Source organism: Acipenser ruthenus, chromosome 24, assembly GCF_902713425.1.
Source record: "Acipenser ruthenus chromosome 24, fAciRut3.2 maternal haplotype, whole genome shotgun sequence".
NCBI lineage: Eukaryota > Metazoa > Chordata > Actinopteri > Acipenseriformes > Acipenseridae > Acipenser > Acipenser ruthenus.
The window spans coordinates 21,133,902-21,150,224 of record NC_081212.1 but is presented as its reverse complement, the minus strand read 5'-3'; the positions used below and the strand labels follow the sequence as shown (position 1 = coordinate 21,150,224).

Sequence of the window (16,323 nt, the reverse complement as noted above, 5' to 3'; positions counted from 1 at the left end):
TATTTGTGCCAGTGTAAACGCTGTGAGACACAAACAAACATGCTCCTGCAGCTGTTACACTGGAAGGTTATAATGTGACATCTTCAGGCTTAATTATAGCTCAAGAGGTAGAATAGAAAATAAACACGGTCTGATAACAACTTTTCTTGGAAATGGTAGGTGAAACACGTTTTTAAATCCTATGGGGGTGTTTAAAAATAGAAACGTGCTCTTTTGCAGAAGGTAGCCAGTAGTCAGGACGTCAGTCCAGATAAATCTTGATGAACTCTGCTCTAGTTTTTGTCCTAGAATTCCACTCCTTTGCCCCCTGTCCCCTCAATAAAGTGTATCACTGTTAAGCCCTGACTTGAAGCATGGCTGTGTCATCACATGACAATAAGATTACAATCTAACATCTGTTACTGGCTCATACTGTATAGTGTGACATACAGCAAGAGGCATATTACTTTATACAGTGTATAGAGACCTGGAGACGATTTTGATAGCTGTTAAGGTGTTAATGGTATAAATGGTCTGGCTTACAGTCAATAGTGTTAAGCTATTTAGGGGCACATTTTCAAATTATACCAGTCTGTGATGAACCATATTAAAAAAAAAAAAAAAAAAAAAAACATTTACCAATGCACCAAGGTAACAAGGTTTTTTTTTTCACCCTAAAAGAAAACAAAAGTTTAAATAGTAATAAAATAAAATAAACTTAGGAGGTTAAATGTGAATTTGAGCAGCAGCCGTGGGTACAGTACATGTAAAAACATTCAAAAATAAAAAGATAAAACATTTACTTTTGTAACATTATCTTATTATGATATACATGTAATAACAAAGCACTCAATGCTTGAACGTGGCTTAATGTATTTATAAAGACTATAGTTTTAGAAAAACGTTAAAAAGTCTTAAAAAAAAGTTTAAAAGTCTTAAAGGGTGAAACTGAAATGACATTTCTAGGAGCCCTACTGACTGAAATGTACAGGGGATACCAAATAATACAGCCATAGACTAAGTTATTGTCAGCTGTCTAATTTGGTATCCCGTGTTTCTCACTGTTAATATCAATCTTCTGTGTGTACTGTATGTAAAATAAATGTATAAACAAATATATGTAAACAATAACGTCATCTGTAATACATTAGGCATTTTAATATAATATTTACACGATCGTGTTTATTCCAGACATAACCGCACAAGCCACAGAGCAACAACATTAAATTAATTCTCGTGAAAACTTTCGTGATCATTTACATTCAACTTTCAAGTTTTGAAATAAAAAAAATATATAAAAAATTGTATACTTAGAAATCGGCGCAATCGTTTATAAACGGGTAGGTCGCATAGTTAATACATTAAGAATTACTTATTCAAGATTGTTTTAGCTGCGCACGTAAAATATGTTTTTAATAAAAACAAATTAGTAAATAATTGCAAAATGCAGCCGACAACTGCTACTCGTGCACATTACTCGTATTTTACCTCAGACAGTAAAAGAAAAATCAGACGTGCCTGTGGGACGATCGCCAGGGGGATACAGATTTCTGAGGGGGTATTGAATTGGTTACAACACCTGCTGCAGAAGGGTAGCTTCTCGCATTATACACGTTTAATTTTACCTGCATTTTTTTCTAAAATTCAAACCTCCTAATTAAAAAGGGAAGTTTCTAAAATGTAAAGAGACATACTGTGCACACCTGAGACAGGACCGGTTTTTAAATTGGCCCTAAAAGTGAAATAAATGAATCCGTAAATTGAGCATGATTCATACATTTTATCCTACAGACTGACACCTCTGACGTAGGACTATTATTATTATTTATTTTTTAGCCAACGCCCTTATCCGGGGCGACTTACAATTGTTACAAGATATCACATTATTTTTACATACAATTACCCATTTATACAGTTGGGTTTTTACTGGAGCAATCTAGGTAAAGTACCTTGCTCAAGAGTACAGCAGCAGTGTCCCCCACCAGACTGAACCCACGACCCTCCGGTCAAGAGTCCAGAGCCCTAACCGCTACTCCACACTGCTGACTAGGGACGGATCTCTCCCAGGAGGTAGTGGGCGTGGAGTATTTGGTATTGTACATTAGCAGGAAGCTGCTTGCGTGAGAGGCTCAGACCAGGTATGCTGTAATCAAAAAGGAATGCCTAGCCCTCACCGAAAGCAAGTTTCTGTGCGCCTCTCTTCCTGTGTTTGTGGGCCCGGCTGCCCACATGCAGTTTTTGTAAAATGTCCCAAAAACATCGACCTTGCGTGGGACCAAATTCTGCTGGGGGCCCTGCGCTATAGCGTAATTTGCATATAGGTTAATCTGGCTCTGCTTTCAGGCCTTGTTTAAAATGAACAGCAGTAGATGCGGTCCTTTGAGTCACACTTGTGTCCAATATTCTGTTGATCTGGTGGTTCATTCGCTGAAGGCTGCCATCGTAAAACTAGCATTTGGAGAATGTTGTTCAAAGGTGGTTAAGCTTTTCTGGTATGCTTCCAAGCTATTTCCAAAACTCGACTGAAGCCACAGAGAACAGTGAAGGAACTATTGTGCTCTTCTTTGTCTGAAATGAAAACTAGCTAAGCATTCAAGCTTTGTGCTGTTCAAGCACTGCATTTCTGCCCCCCTTTTAAAAAAATGTTGTTGAAATGGCCCAGGTTTAAACAGGGGTGCACTGAATGTAGTACTGCAACAGTAATGAGCACAACATTGTAATTTTTAAGTGAGTATTTGGTGATGTTTTATTATGTATTTAAGCATATTCGAGATGAAATAAATAAAAGGGTTAAAAATCCTTTTCTTAACCCTAATAAGCATTGGAATTAGAATTACTACTTCATGTTTTGCATCACCTAGAATTTTAGTATTGAGACATAATTTAAAAAAAAAACTATATGAAAATAATTTTGATATTTTATTTAACATCATGTAATCAAAGAAACTGCATAATGATATTGCAAAAGTTTACCGGAAGCCATAATAGCAGTACGGTATTTAATGTTAGATTTTGAAATTGGTCTCTACTGAGAACCAGGCAAAAATAAAGTGTTACCAATCTCGAAGCTCCTGTACCAAGTCACGTACAGATTAATAATAGCATGCATTGGTTACAGTGGTGCAGTATCCCCTTCCTGCTACAGTGGAATGTGCAAACAGATATCAAGGGATCCCATAGGTAAAGAGGCTTAGAGGCTCAGAAACCCAGATTTCTCCAAGATACGACAGGGCAAGTTTTGTTAAATGCTCCAAATACAGAACGTTTCGACTTAACCTTGAACGAGTTAATTGAAATGTAGTTACAGTTCAGCTTTGACATACAGTGATGGTATGCTGCCAGCTAGTGGAAGCATTTGTGAATGCATTTATTCAGGAAGTGTAATTAGTGTAATAAATTATATAAACAAGCAGAATATTTCTGAAGATATTTTTTTCAGAAGTTGCAAATCTTTTTGAGATGCAGTTCCTTTAAATCCACCATATATTTTCACTCACTGTGTGTTTTTAATGATGTACAATGTATTGCCCCCCATATAGAAATATAATAAAATAACTTTTTAAGTGCTATAAAATACAATACTGTATGTTAAATGCAAACACATTTCTCAGTAGAACTTCTTACTTTGTACATCAGCTGTGTAGGTGAGATTGACTGCACTTGCTTTTCACACAAACCATTGTGTGAGCACTGAATGGCCTCTTCAGAATACCTGTATGTAGCATTCTGACATCTACAATTGGTTATTACACATTTTACATAGACTGTAGTTCAAATGTGGGCTCCATGTAGGATTTTATTAAATGAAGGCCTTAAAAATGGTAGATGCAAGCTGTAAACAAAACATTAAATGTCATGGAGTTCATGCTGCAAACCGTTTTGTTCTGGATCACTGTAACGGTTGTAACTCAAGTTTCCAAATCGGCTTTGCTATGCTTAGCTAGCTTTAGTACCCTCTTATTGAGCCTCCAATGCCAGGTAACACTGGAAACATGTATGTTTACACTTAGCTGAGTATAGTAAACGGAGAAGTATTCAGTGTGTTTAATGCTGCTAGTTCACGTGTACCAAGAACAGCACAGTCTTGTTCTGAAATGATACCACACCCCTTTGACGTCTTACTTACTGTTGATTCAGCTTGGCTGCCAACTGAGTGCAGTAATACTAAGCTTTATATGAAGCGCTATGAGCATGTAACAAAGGCCTGTGACATTGGAAATATTGCTAATGATTTACACTGTATTGTTGGTCAGCGAGAAGTTATTAAACATTCATTTTCTGGGGAGACTAGCTAACATTGTTTAAAGTCCGCCTTTTCCACCACACCAATGTTTCCTCTTAAAGATAAAAGTGTGTGCACTAAAGCCTCTGCAGTATATCTATAATTCATTTCAAGACAGGACATGGGCCTACAGTAATCATAACATGCCAAACAAAGTCATATGGATTACCCTGATCGAGCATTGCAAATATGAACTAAAACCTTTAGTTATGTTGGTTGAACACAGACTGACAACATAAACTACTAGACGGATCTATCTCGTATGCAAATTATTGTACTATGGTGGTAGTACACTAATTGTACACAAAATATATATATATATATATATATATATATATATATATATATATATATATAAAATATATATATATATATATATATATATATATATATATATATATATATATATATATATATATATATATATATATATATATATATATTATTATTGTTGCCTCGGGTGGTTAACAGTTACCACCACTCTAAACCACAAAAAAATACATATTGTTGCTCAAGACAACACGTCACCTGACAGAAAAATCCGCCGACTGCAGGTTAGCAGAACTAATGCACCCGCAGCTGCACTGTCGGGGGTTTCCGCTTTTTGATTTAATCCCAGATGTCATTGCGTTCTAAATTAAGGTCCGCCTACTGCGCTTTTTCAACGGTGTCTCAATAGCTGGAAGGATCGAAAAAGTTCCAGGTAAAAAATGACTAATTCAATATTGATTTTGTTTTCCCATAGTGTATTTACTGTGATGTTACGAGTTGTAATGCGTGTTATATTAATACGACGATACCGGGGTGAAACAACCACATGACAGACGTGCTTCAAGAAAACGGTCATTTATTTTTTTTTACTGTCGTTAACTGTTTAATAGTAAATCTGTTTAGTTTGTGTCGTACGCGGTGGTACACAATATGGTCCGACTTTCATGTCGCTGGTAATGGGGCAAGGTGGAACTACAAATTCATAATTTAAGGTTTTATTATTGTTAAAAACGAATAGTATCTGCATTTAAAAATAAAATGACACTGCGGCAGAGCCCGTGTAGTGTAAAGATTCAAATAAGTTACAATCCATCGCTGAAATTAAATAAAGAATTCAATTCAAGGTCTTTTCAGAAGAATGCTGTGGTTTTTTGGTGTATTACAAGCTGGTTCAGGGTTTTAATAATTAAACATTATCGGTATAATTCATTATTAACTAATGAATTAATTACTTGAAAGATAATTATCCAACGTGTTTTCTTCTGAAATTTGGTAAAATGTCGATTTAAAGACACACACAGTACAATTACAGCGCAACATGTCGAAAGTTGCATAGGTTTTCCAAACTGTTATTCCTGTAATTATTAGTGCAAGGCCGGGCAAGTCTAGTGTTTAGCTTACATTGAGGGAAGCTTCAGACAATTGAACACGACACAACAGTTCAAATGCAGACCACTCTACTTTAGTCATCAATATTGGCATTACAGTAGTGAATTAAGTCAAGTTCATGAAATGACTGTTCTTTGCTGTCTTAAATAGAAAGCTAAGTGGTTGAAGAAAGAGATTCACAAAACGCCAGTAGTTTGTAGGTTTTCTTAATTGCTTTTTTTTGTCATGGTTGTCCACTTTTCAAATGCAAAACATTTTGCAAAGCGAATGGTAAGCAATATGCATGTAAATGTGTTGCAAATCAGTAGCTAGTTCAGCTAAATTGCATAACCCACTGGGCCAAGCCTACATTTGTATCTCTCTTGAGCCACTCAGTGGTGAGATTTAGCTTTGATATTTTTTTACAGTATTGTTGGCCACTGTGACCTACTAGTGCTTGAGTTCTGGCTTCTGATTGGTTGGGCAAAAGATGGCTGTCATTGTGTGGTACAGTACATATGAAGCTGGCCTGATACTGCGAAATTCGACTGAAGACAAATTGGGAAGTTTATACAACTTCTACAACAAATACTTCTCTGTTTCCATGACAGCTTTCAGTATGAGAACAGAGTTTGACTCGCCATTGGATGCCATTTAAGTGAAATGGCTACCACATCTGTTGACACCTTTTGCTTTATCAACCACAGAAGTCATGCTGTGTACAAAATGAAGATGGTTCCACCCTTAAGTAAACCACAGTGCTCTGTTGCAGCTTCACATATGGATATTTGTTTGTGGCCATGGGATATATATATATATATATATATATATATATATATATATATATATATATATAATATATATGTATGTATGTATATATATAATGTATGTATATATATTCTGAGCATCAAAAGAAACATATCTATAACACATTTATTTTTTTAAAAAAAAGGTATATAAATGATGGACATTGACAATGTTTTTGGTTTCTTTTTAATCACTCGATCATTCATCCTTGACCATGACACGCTTGAATGACTGACTGAAGCATATGCACTTAATCACCTAATTAGTGAGACCGTTGATTGGACACTGGATATGAAGTGATTTCAGCAGTTGAATTGCAAGCTTGAATAAAAGAAATAAAGAAAATCACAGAAAAAAACAAAAAGCAATATGCCACGTCTGTCAAGAGAGCAGCGCCTTCGTGCAATCGGTATGTTGGAGGCTGGACTACTAGGGCAGCGTACTGTGGCTCGCAGTCTTGGGTGCTCGCAGCCAGCAATTTCAAACCTGGCGAGACGGATACCCAGACACACTCTATCAATGACAGACCACGAACTGGAAGACCAAGAGTCACAATACCTGCCCAAGATCGACAGATCATTTTGCAGCATCTTCGTGATGTCAGTTGTTAATCGGCACAATAAAAAGTGACCTGCTGTATCATTTTTTTGATCACATCTAGTGAATTGTATCCAATTATAAGTGATACGTTTCTTTTGATGCTGTGTGTGTATAATAATATATATAATTTTGTTTTTGTTTCTTTAGTTCCTTAAATGCATCTGACAGGACATTTAGAGTCAGTGACATGTGACCAAGAGGCTTGCTTCCTCATTTTAAACAGCAATATAGTACGTTCTTAAGAGAGTCCTAACAAATGTTTGAAATCCAGATCCTGGGATGTACAGAATTACTGCACAACACTATGGATCTAGAAAATGACATCCTGATGTCCACGTTCACATGACCTGCACATATATGGTCCCTTGAAATGAAAATGAGATATACTGTAATACAGCACAGGAAATCTGGAAGTGCTACAGTATAATCTTTTACCTGTGTAACAGTCTCTGAAACATCTGCATAAACAAATTAAAATATAAAATACAAGCAAAGAACCGAATGATCAAGAGAAGAGGCACAATTGATTAACACTCTTCTAGTGTAGAAGTAAAAATGTGTTTTTAATCTGCGCTGTTATAATATATCTAGGCTTGTTGCTATTCATTTTTTTTATGTTTTTGCCAAGTCAACATTTATTTGAGATTTTATAGTTTTTTTTTTCTATCTTTATTTTTCAATTCAAGCAGAGAATGGGTGAAATTGACCTTTGTGCTTTAAAAAAATAAATAGTTTATGCCGTTGAGAAACATCTCATTTAGCGAAACCCCTTTATCATATTCAACGTGCAACAAAACCATGGTTACCAACATTCTAATTAAAATAACGTTTGGTCACGGAACTATACCTTGTAAAGATCCTACACAAATTGTCTCAAACCGTAGAAAACGCAGCATATAAAACTGTATGCACAGAACAAAACATTAGAGGGTTGAACAGAACTAACTTGCACTTATTGTTCAGAGTCTGAGCTTTTTTATAACTTTACTTCCTGTCCAGTAGAGCTTTGAGGAGTCTTTTTATAAAATCCTTCTGCATGTGAGTAGTTGCAGGAGCACCTACCTGCATGTGAGTAGTGGCAAACAGATTTCAAAAGGAACAGAAGTGTGTGTCCTTGCAGCTAAAACAAACTGGAATTTATATATTGTATTACATTGGACATGGCCTGAAATTTGTATTAAATAATAAATGTAAAAAAAAAAAAAAAAAAAAAAAAAAAATCTACTACAGAAAAAGCACTTGAGTACATAGTGGCTGTTGTTTTTCAGTACTAAACAACATATGATATGGGCTAGTTGTATATTAATTGGTTAAAAAAGTTAGGTTCAAAGATGGCTGTGACAATAGATTTAAGCAATGTCATCTGGCCATAGATTGGTTCTGTCATCTTGGTTAAATCGCCTGAGCTGTTTCTAGCATTTTAGATGCTGCACTGAAATAAAATGACCAAATAGGCTGCTTGTCTGCTTATGACATTATTATTTTTAGAAGTCCAGTTTAGCAATGTGTTTTCGAAACCTGCTTGCCTCCAGTTACACCTTCAGTGATATGGTAACGGAACAGGAAAGGGAGGATCTGATCTGTACTGATACCATCTTGCTTGTTCTTACTGAGCTCACAGTTACCTCCTTCACATTGTGGTTTGCTTGCTCAATGCTAACTACTTAAACATTGCTGTACCATGGAAATTTAGCCTGGTTTTATAACGTGATCGCCAATATCGAATGGTGCCATATTGTTTTCAAACGTGTCTTCCCTGATGGTAAGTTTAACAGTTTAGTTTCGTGCCTTGCAGTTGTTCAAAACCACAGTATTTTAATATATCAATTTTAAACATTTAACTAAGCATGAAAAATAATTGGATAAAATGCAGTACAGTATATTGTGTTTTAAAGTGTAATTTACATGTAATATATAAAATTGTATAGTACAGTATACGTGCAGTACTGTACTTTGGTGTTTTAGACACAGTGCTATGCCTGAATTATTTATAATACCCTGACGTTAATAAAACAACTACAATGTAGTAAAACAACTCCCTGTGGGATGCAGTATTTTCACATATCCAATGGACCCCCGGAACCAGTTCAATGGGACATGGCAGGTTCTACTGTATTTCAACGCAAGTGAAACAGAGAAACTGCTTGGATAGTGAACCTTAAAGTATCACTTTAAAACTGCAATTTATAGTGTTATTAATCACAGTGAACATTAATTAATGTCAGATATGTTTTGTTTGTGAACAGAATGTTAAAGTTCGGTTTTACCATTTTCTTACAAGTTATAAATAATTTGTTATTGCATAGAAACTGACATTTATTTGGGGGAAGATGAGCATCTGTGACCTAGATTTCCTGTTTGTGAGGCTGTCGTGCAGACTGCAGTACATGCAGCACTGTATTAAAATGAGATGCACTGTGTCTCTCTTACCGCAGGCCGTGCCACCCAGTTTTATTGGCTGGCTGTACGCTTTGACATTTATTATTATTATTTATTTCTTAGCAGACAACCTTATCCAGGGCGACTTACAATTGTTACAAGATATCACATTATTTTTACATACAATTACCCATTTATACAGTTGTGTTTTTACTGGAGCAATCTAGGTAAAGTACCTTGCTCAAGGGTACAACAGCAGTGTCCCCCACTGGGGACTGAACCCACGACCCTCCGGTCAAGAGTCCAGAGCCCTAACCACTACTCCACACTGCTGCCCACTGACATGAACAATAGCATGTTTTAAAACACAGCTGAAGATTATGCCTGCAGGCAACACTATAATAATGTCATGTGTGACAGTTTAAAATGAATTCCTCTTTATACTTAAAAGATGTATTGTTCTTTTTTTCCATTAAATTGTCCCCTTCAAGACCAATGTCAAGCATGCTATAGTCTAAAAAATGCACCTGGAGCCATGTAGTGAATTGCATTCAGGCTGCAAGTTTTACTCAGTTTGAGTAAAACTTGCTTTAGTGCAAATAAAACATTGACTGGTTCTTGTATTGACAGTGCAGTGAAACTGTTCAGCACTGTGTGTTGGACTTTTTAATGTGGTTAGCTGACATATAAACGGTGACTGAGAACCTCTTGCCACTTCCTGTGCAGAGTGTGAGAGAGATCTGTTCAGTTGTAAGTTAAGAGGCTTCCTTTAATGAATCACATGCTATACTGTTTCAAGGCTTTGTTAGATGTTGGGCCTTTTGACTATTGTAATTTTATAATAATCAAAACGAGGACCCGAAATAGTAAGTGGACTACTGTACTTAACCAAGGTCCTCTTGTTTCTTAATTGTTGCATTAACCATAAGGAAACGGACTTCGGTGATATAGGTGTGGCGCTTGATCATTGCTGCCCAGTGGGGGCCTGGGCTTTAGAACACAACACTTATAATGTCCCTCTGTTTTATCTGTATGTTTTGTATAGGATATAAAAACTTAGGGATCATATATTTGACAGTTTGAGCTACTTTTATAAAAGGTTGTGGTCCCTATTGACATATATATATATATAATGTGTTAGCGGTCCCATCATTTTTGTCCATGCCATTTTCATTTGTTTTATTATTTACAATATTATGTTGAATAAAAAATCAAAAGCAAAGTCTGATTTCTATTAAATATGGAAAACAATGGTGGATGCCAATTACTTTTGTCAGTTTCAAGTTATTTCAGAGAAAATTGTGCATTCTTCATTTTTTGTGGAGGGGTACCAACAAATTTGAGCACGTCTGTGTATATATATATAGATTATATATATATATAGATAGATAGATAGATATATATATAATTTATTTATAAATTTTAAAATCTGTTTTTAGTATGTAAAAGTTAGTCGCAAAGGCTTTCTAGAATGTTGTTTGATTTTTATATTCCATAGATTTAAGTGGTTCTGCAGAATTGTTTTTTTATACATATCCTGTAATCAAATGAATTAATATGCTGTTCAAAAAGAGGTTCAAACATCAAAACAATGTGTTGGTTGTGACTGTATCATGACGGGGAGGGAAGGATACGTTTTCTTGATTTGTTCGAGTTTTGGATGTGATCATAAGGACTTACAATACTGTCTTTGTAGTGGCTGAGTAATTTTTTTTTTAGCGCACTTCAAAGGCTCACTTGCATGCTAATGCACGTTGATTGTATCTTTTTTCTTTTTTTTTAATACCAAATGTAACTTATGAAATACAATTAATTGTTAGAACTGGAAGAAGCTTTTGATACAAAGTAAAAGCTCTGACGTCACAGTATGAATCAGTGAACCTTTTCTACGCAGAGAGACCTGCAAGTCTTCCTTGACATTGATGGCTCATGGGGCTTGGCTGATTTCGTTATTTCCTGTGTATTGTAGGTGTAAACTGTTTACCATATATGTTCAAAGAAGGGAGGAACATGCTTTCCCTTACCGTGCACACACAGTACAATTCCAGTGTGCAATGACTGTAGGCCATGTTTTGTTTGAGATTTCAAAGATTCATTTTGATAGTATGTATGTGACGGAGAACCCTTGATATAGCGGGGAGTGTGAATCAGATTTTTTGTGAAGTAGAATTTAGTTATTATACAGGTGAGTGGCAAAAGGTATGACAGCATGTTTCTTTCATAGCGTAGAAAGGCTTTATTTCTTTGCCAGTGCACATACTGTAAAATAGCTCCTCCAGTGAATATTATTGTTTGTTTTAGTTGTCTTATTATATAATGGGATTTAACTTCTGCATATTAACCAGTTTTGTAACACTTTTTCTTAATGACTAACTTCATTTGTAAAATAGATTAATCCTGTATTTCTTTTTTCAGGTTTGCAACAAGCAGCTGTTCATCTGCTTCTAACCACTACTGTTGGGACCAAAGCAACCTTTATGAAAGTGAGCACAGTATTTTCAGGCCTCTGCTAGTAAGAGGCTTCCTGGATACATTGGTGGCACATTATCGGTGAGCCTAACAGGAAGACGAGTGAATATTTTCCACCGTGAGGAAGCTGTTGTCTTATCAGACGCTGCAGATACAACATGACTGAATTTTGGGTTTGTTTCAGCTGCTGCATTGCAGAACAGCCACAGCCAGTAAGTATACATCTATACCTTCTACAGTGGACCAGTGGTTGCCTATGTAAACTGTTTATTTAGGTTTCTGTTCATTTAACAATTTATATAACCTCGCTTTTTAATAAATTACAATTTAGTTTGGATTTGGAACAATACCATACAGTGGGATTTAATGTTACAATCTCTTAGTTTAAAAGCTTGCTTCTACTGTAGTAACTGCTGGGCTACTGTACATTGGTCCTTGATACCTTAGAGACCTGGCAACCCATAGCTTTAGCGGAAATTCTGTACTGTATAGGCAATATGTTTTGAAACACTGAAATTTATTAGTGCTGCTGTAGTCATGGAAAGTTGACATGCCTTAAAATGTCTGCGTGTGTTTAAACATTTGCATCTAGTGCATTTTATGATTTGTGAATGTCCATTGTTAATGTAGTAAAACATTATTCAGAGTTTGTTAAACTTCAAGCTGGGGAAGGCATTTCAGAAAAATGAATGTATGCAATAAACAGAGAATGTAAAAGTGTGTGTAAAATAAATAAATAAATAAATATATATGCATGTATGTCATGTCATGAATGTGTGTTTTCATGTAAATCTCTTGTTTTTTACCCCAGAAAAGGAGGCGCAGGATAGACCGAAGTATGATAGGCGAGCCGATGAACTTTGTTCACACCACGCATGTGGGATCAGGAGAAATGGGTAATGGACCTGGATCAGTAAGTAAAATGAAGTGCTGTTCAGATGCATGCAGCACACATCTCATAGCTTCTAGAGTTTGTACACTTGATCCAGAATGACATCTTCTCAAATAATTGTCAGATAGTTTTTGACAAGTTGACACTTGTTTGGATAAAGTGGGTGCTGTTCAGCTGATATAAATGATGGGGATATAAATACCACCATCCTTTAAATCATTAAGTAGGTCAGTTCCTGATATTCAACATCATTTACAGACAGAAATGCACAAAAGACTGGCATGCACTTTACGCTGTCTGATTTTCATAGCATTGGTACAACATTTTTATCTCGGTGTTGGTATTTAGAGCCCCTGCTGTTATCAGTTGTCTCAGGTTGTGTGTGTATGCGATTGTTTATTTTTGAAGTAGTAGTGGTTAGGGCTCTGGACCCCTGACCAGAGGGTTGTGGGTTCAATCCCTGGTTGGGACAGTGCTGCTGTACCCTTGAGCAAGGTACTTTACCTAGATTGCTCCTGTAAAAACCCAACTGTGTAAATGGGTAATTGTATGTAAAAATAATGTGATATCTTGTAAGTCGCCCTGGATAAGGGCGTCTGCTAAGAAATAAATAATAATATCTAAATCGGTGTAATACATTGCTTATTTTGTTGTCTTTTTAATTGAATACAATAGCATGTTGTTCACAGCCCAGTATTTGTTTATTTAACGTCTAATCACATGAGCACGATTGTCTTAAGGAACTTAATTAGACTACTGATTTTTTTTTTTTTTTTTTTTTTTTAATAGGTTTTGTGAATGTTTGTTTGTTTTTGGATTTCATGTAAAATGAATTGCACGCTTTTAAGCATACCCAGAATCCTGATCTTTTTTATTTCTTTTAGGCAGGGTTGATTCAAGAACAGATGAAATCTAAAGGTGGCTATGGAAATGAAATGTCTAATGTCCAAGAATGACTCCTAGTTAAGTGTAAAATGTGGGCATTTAAAAATGGTGAGTTTATTTTTACATTTGTTTAGTTTAATGTGCTTGTAATCCCCCTGGTATTTGTCTGCTGTTCATAATTACATAACTTCAGTAAATGACATTTCTGCAGTATAAGGTAATGTTTAAACAGTATTTATATTATGCATCTAAAAATGAATGCATTAACCTTGCTACAGATCTCTGTTTATCCTAAATAGTAAAATAATTCTTAAATACAACATTAAGTATTAGCCTGTTGATTGGACTTTTGATAAGTAACGTTTCTTTAAAACCTTATCCAGCCCATTTGTTTCTTGAATTAGTTCATACTGAAACCATACAGAGCATTACAAATAATCCTGAAAACTTTATTTTTCAATTCAACCATGCCTATTAAACACTCTTAGTGCTGCGCAGTGCACTTTTAAATTTCTGAATCTGTACTCTAGTGTTTATTAGTTATGGATGCTATACTAAGTGTTATGTAAATTAACACATGAGGGACTGATTCTCTTTGTGAAGTATTTTAAATGTGAATGTATTAGTTATGTAAACTGATTTATTTTGCATGCATTTTTTCTTCTATCTGTAACGGTTTTATTTGATTGACAGACACTGGGCATGTTAACGTTGTTCAAACCGGTAATTGATAGCCTTGCTTACAGCGTCACTGGAAGTTGAGGACGTTCCTGGACAGAGCCTATCAACACCAGCACTTGACAGTAAAATGAAGAGGCACCTGTCTGTCTTTTTCTTAATGCTTTTTACAAAAGCTCATGAATGAAATAGCCAGATATCTTAGAAATCTGTACCTAATTAAGCTGTATATAGTCAATATTAGTGACTGCACTCTGATGTTGGTTTCTATATGCATGTCTTGAGCTGAAATTACCAGTGTGAGTCTGTTTATTCTAAATTAAAACATGTGTCACATAAAAAAAACAAGAATGCCTGTGACGTATGGAGTGGTTGCGTGAAGTATGCAGTTTTATAATATGTTCACTTCTGTACAGTCAATGTCTTCTATATTGAATTTGAGCTTGGTTGTCTGTTTATTTGCCCGGTGTGATTTAAGTCATCCATTTTATCAAGATGTGGCTGGGCCATCACAAGATGCACCTAGGCAAATCCTTACATAAAGCCTTATTCATTTTTATAGTTTTTAGAAATATGAATGTTTTAATGTCTGTTTTCAATGCATGGTTTAATTTACTGGTGGTTCTACTGACTTATTCTTTTGTAAAGCACCATAACTTTGCTGCATTTGGGAATTTCAGGTTTGTTAAAACATGTTCCAGCATCATACACTTGAAGGTTTATTCAAACAGGCACTGTAAAGTCATGTATATTGCACAAATCTTTGAACCACTATTGATTGCATTTTTCTATTTATTTTCAAACATATGATATTGGGTTATTGTTGTCATTGGTGGTCAATATCTGGTGATGAGTTACCTGTAATGGGTTGTTGTATGTTTTTGATCTCAAAGCTGTAGCCTATGATGGGCATTGCTCTGCCACCAGACATGTAGCTTTGATGGAACGAGTGGGTTAAAAAACATATCTAATTGGCAGTGACAAGAAAGGAAAAGTGGATTAAAATAAACCTGTGTTTATATTACAGCCCGGTGAGCTTCACATATTTTAACACATGTGTATCTCAATCAGACTCGTATGTTTACAGCAACCCAGAAATCCTTGTCCGTAAACTTTGTTGTTTTTAATTAAAAAATGAAGCACTATAATTTGATTGCACTGTCGGAGCGCAGATGGTGGCACTCCATGGCAAGTTAATCGTCTGTCACACAACACACGTGGTGTTCACGTTTCTCTTTCCAAATTGTCATAAAAGTTGAAGTTGGTGAATGATGCTGGTCTTAAAATGTATGCTAGTATGCCTCACCTAGAGTTATTCAAACTCTGTTTAAATAACATCTGTATGTGTAATACATTACAGAGTTCATTCACTTTGTGATTGTGTAAATTGAATAAATCCTCCACCTGATATTGAAAAGGACAGTCCAGGAGAGAAATGTTCATATCCTGTATTTTATCAATGAGGCATGATACCATTTGTTTGTTTGAATTTCTTCATGCAATTTCAAATATGCTGTATATTGTCCTGTATCAATTTGAGAATTCTGGATGTACTGCAAATCCACTATTGCTTGATTAATGAGATGCCTTTTTTAAAACTTGAAATTAAATTTTAAAAAAAATAAATAATTGACTCTTGAATGTGAATGAACCTTTCTGCATACTTAAATATACAGGGGAAAACACATTTATAATGGAGGTACTACTACAAAATGGGTAATTTGTAAAGCAAAACCATATTTGCGAAGATACTTAATGCGACAGACAGATCGACTAATCCAAACTGTGTGTGAACCTGCCAGGGGGGCCGGGGAGATTTCTAGAATAGGAAACACAGACTGATAACAAATTCTAATCGGTGACTTCCAAAGGAGTGTTGTATATGTTATGGGAGGGTAAGCTCTTAATAAGGCACACCTCTGCACATCATTCAAGTATCCCTAAATGAAAGTCAGTATGTTGAAAGAGTCGTTCTAGCCACAGTTGTGCTGTC

General features: G+C 35.5%; 1 protein-coding gene across 2 annotated transcripts; it reads left to right on the top strand.

Moving 5' to 3' along the window:
• The first annotated feature begins 4,831 nt into the window (after positions 1 to 4,831).
• On the top strand, positions 4,832 to 15,971 carry LOC131700572 (CDC42 small effector protein 2-A-like). 2 transcript variants are annotated; one of them, XM_058998666.1, is made up of 5 exons: positions 4,832 to 4,964; positions 11,822 to 12,087; positions 12,687 to 12,788; positions 13,652 to 13,760; positions 14,399 to 15,971. In XM_058998666.1, the coding sequence occupies exons 2-4, from the start codon at positions 12,034 to 12,036 to the stop codon at positions 13,721 to 13,723; spliced, it is 228 nt and encodes a 75-aa protein (XP_058854649.1). In that variant the 5' UTR covers positions 4,832 to 4,964; positions 11,822 to 12,033; the 3' UTR covers positions 13,724 to 13,760; positions 14,399 to 15,971. The 2 variants fall into 2 exon arrangements, with proteins under 2 accessions (XP_058854649.1, XP_058854648.1); XM_058998665.1 differs by having other exon boundaries at positions 14,346 to 15,971.
• The last annotated feature ends 352 nt before the right edge of the window (positions 15,972 to 16,323 follow it).

What these genes read in the sequence shown, in the direction of transcription:
- LOC131700572 (XM_058998666.1), top strand. Translation starts at nt 12,034, where the DNA reads ATGACTGAATTTTGGGTTTGTTTCAGCTGCTGCATTGCAGAACAGCCA. An exon ending in TTGCAGAACAGCCACAGCCA is followed by an intron (nt 12,088 to 12,686) that starts GTAAGTATACAT and finishes TTTTTACCCCAG; the next exon opens with AAAAGGAGGCGCAGGATAGA. An exon ending in TGGGTAATGGACCTGGATCA is followed by an intron (nt 12,789 to 13,651) that starts GTAAGTAAAATG and finishes TATTTCTTTTAG; the next exon opens with GCAGGGTTGATTCAAGAACA.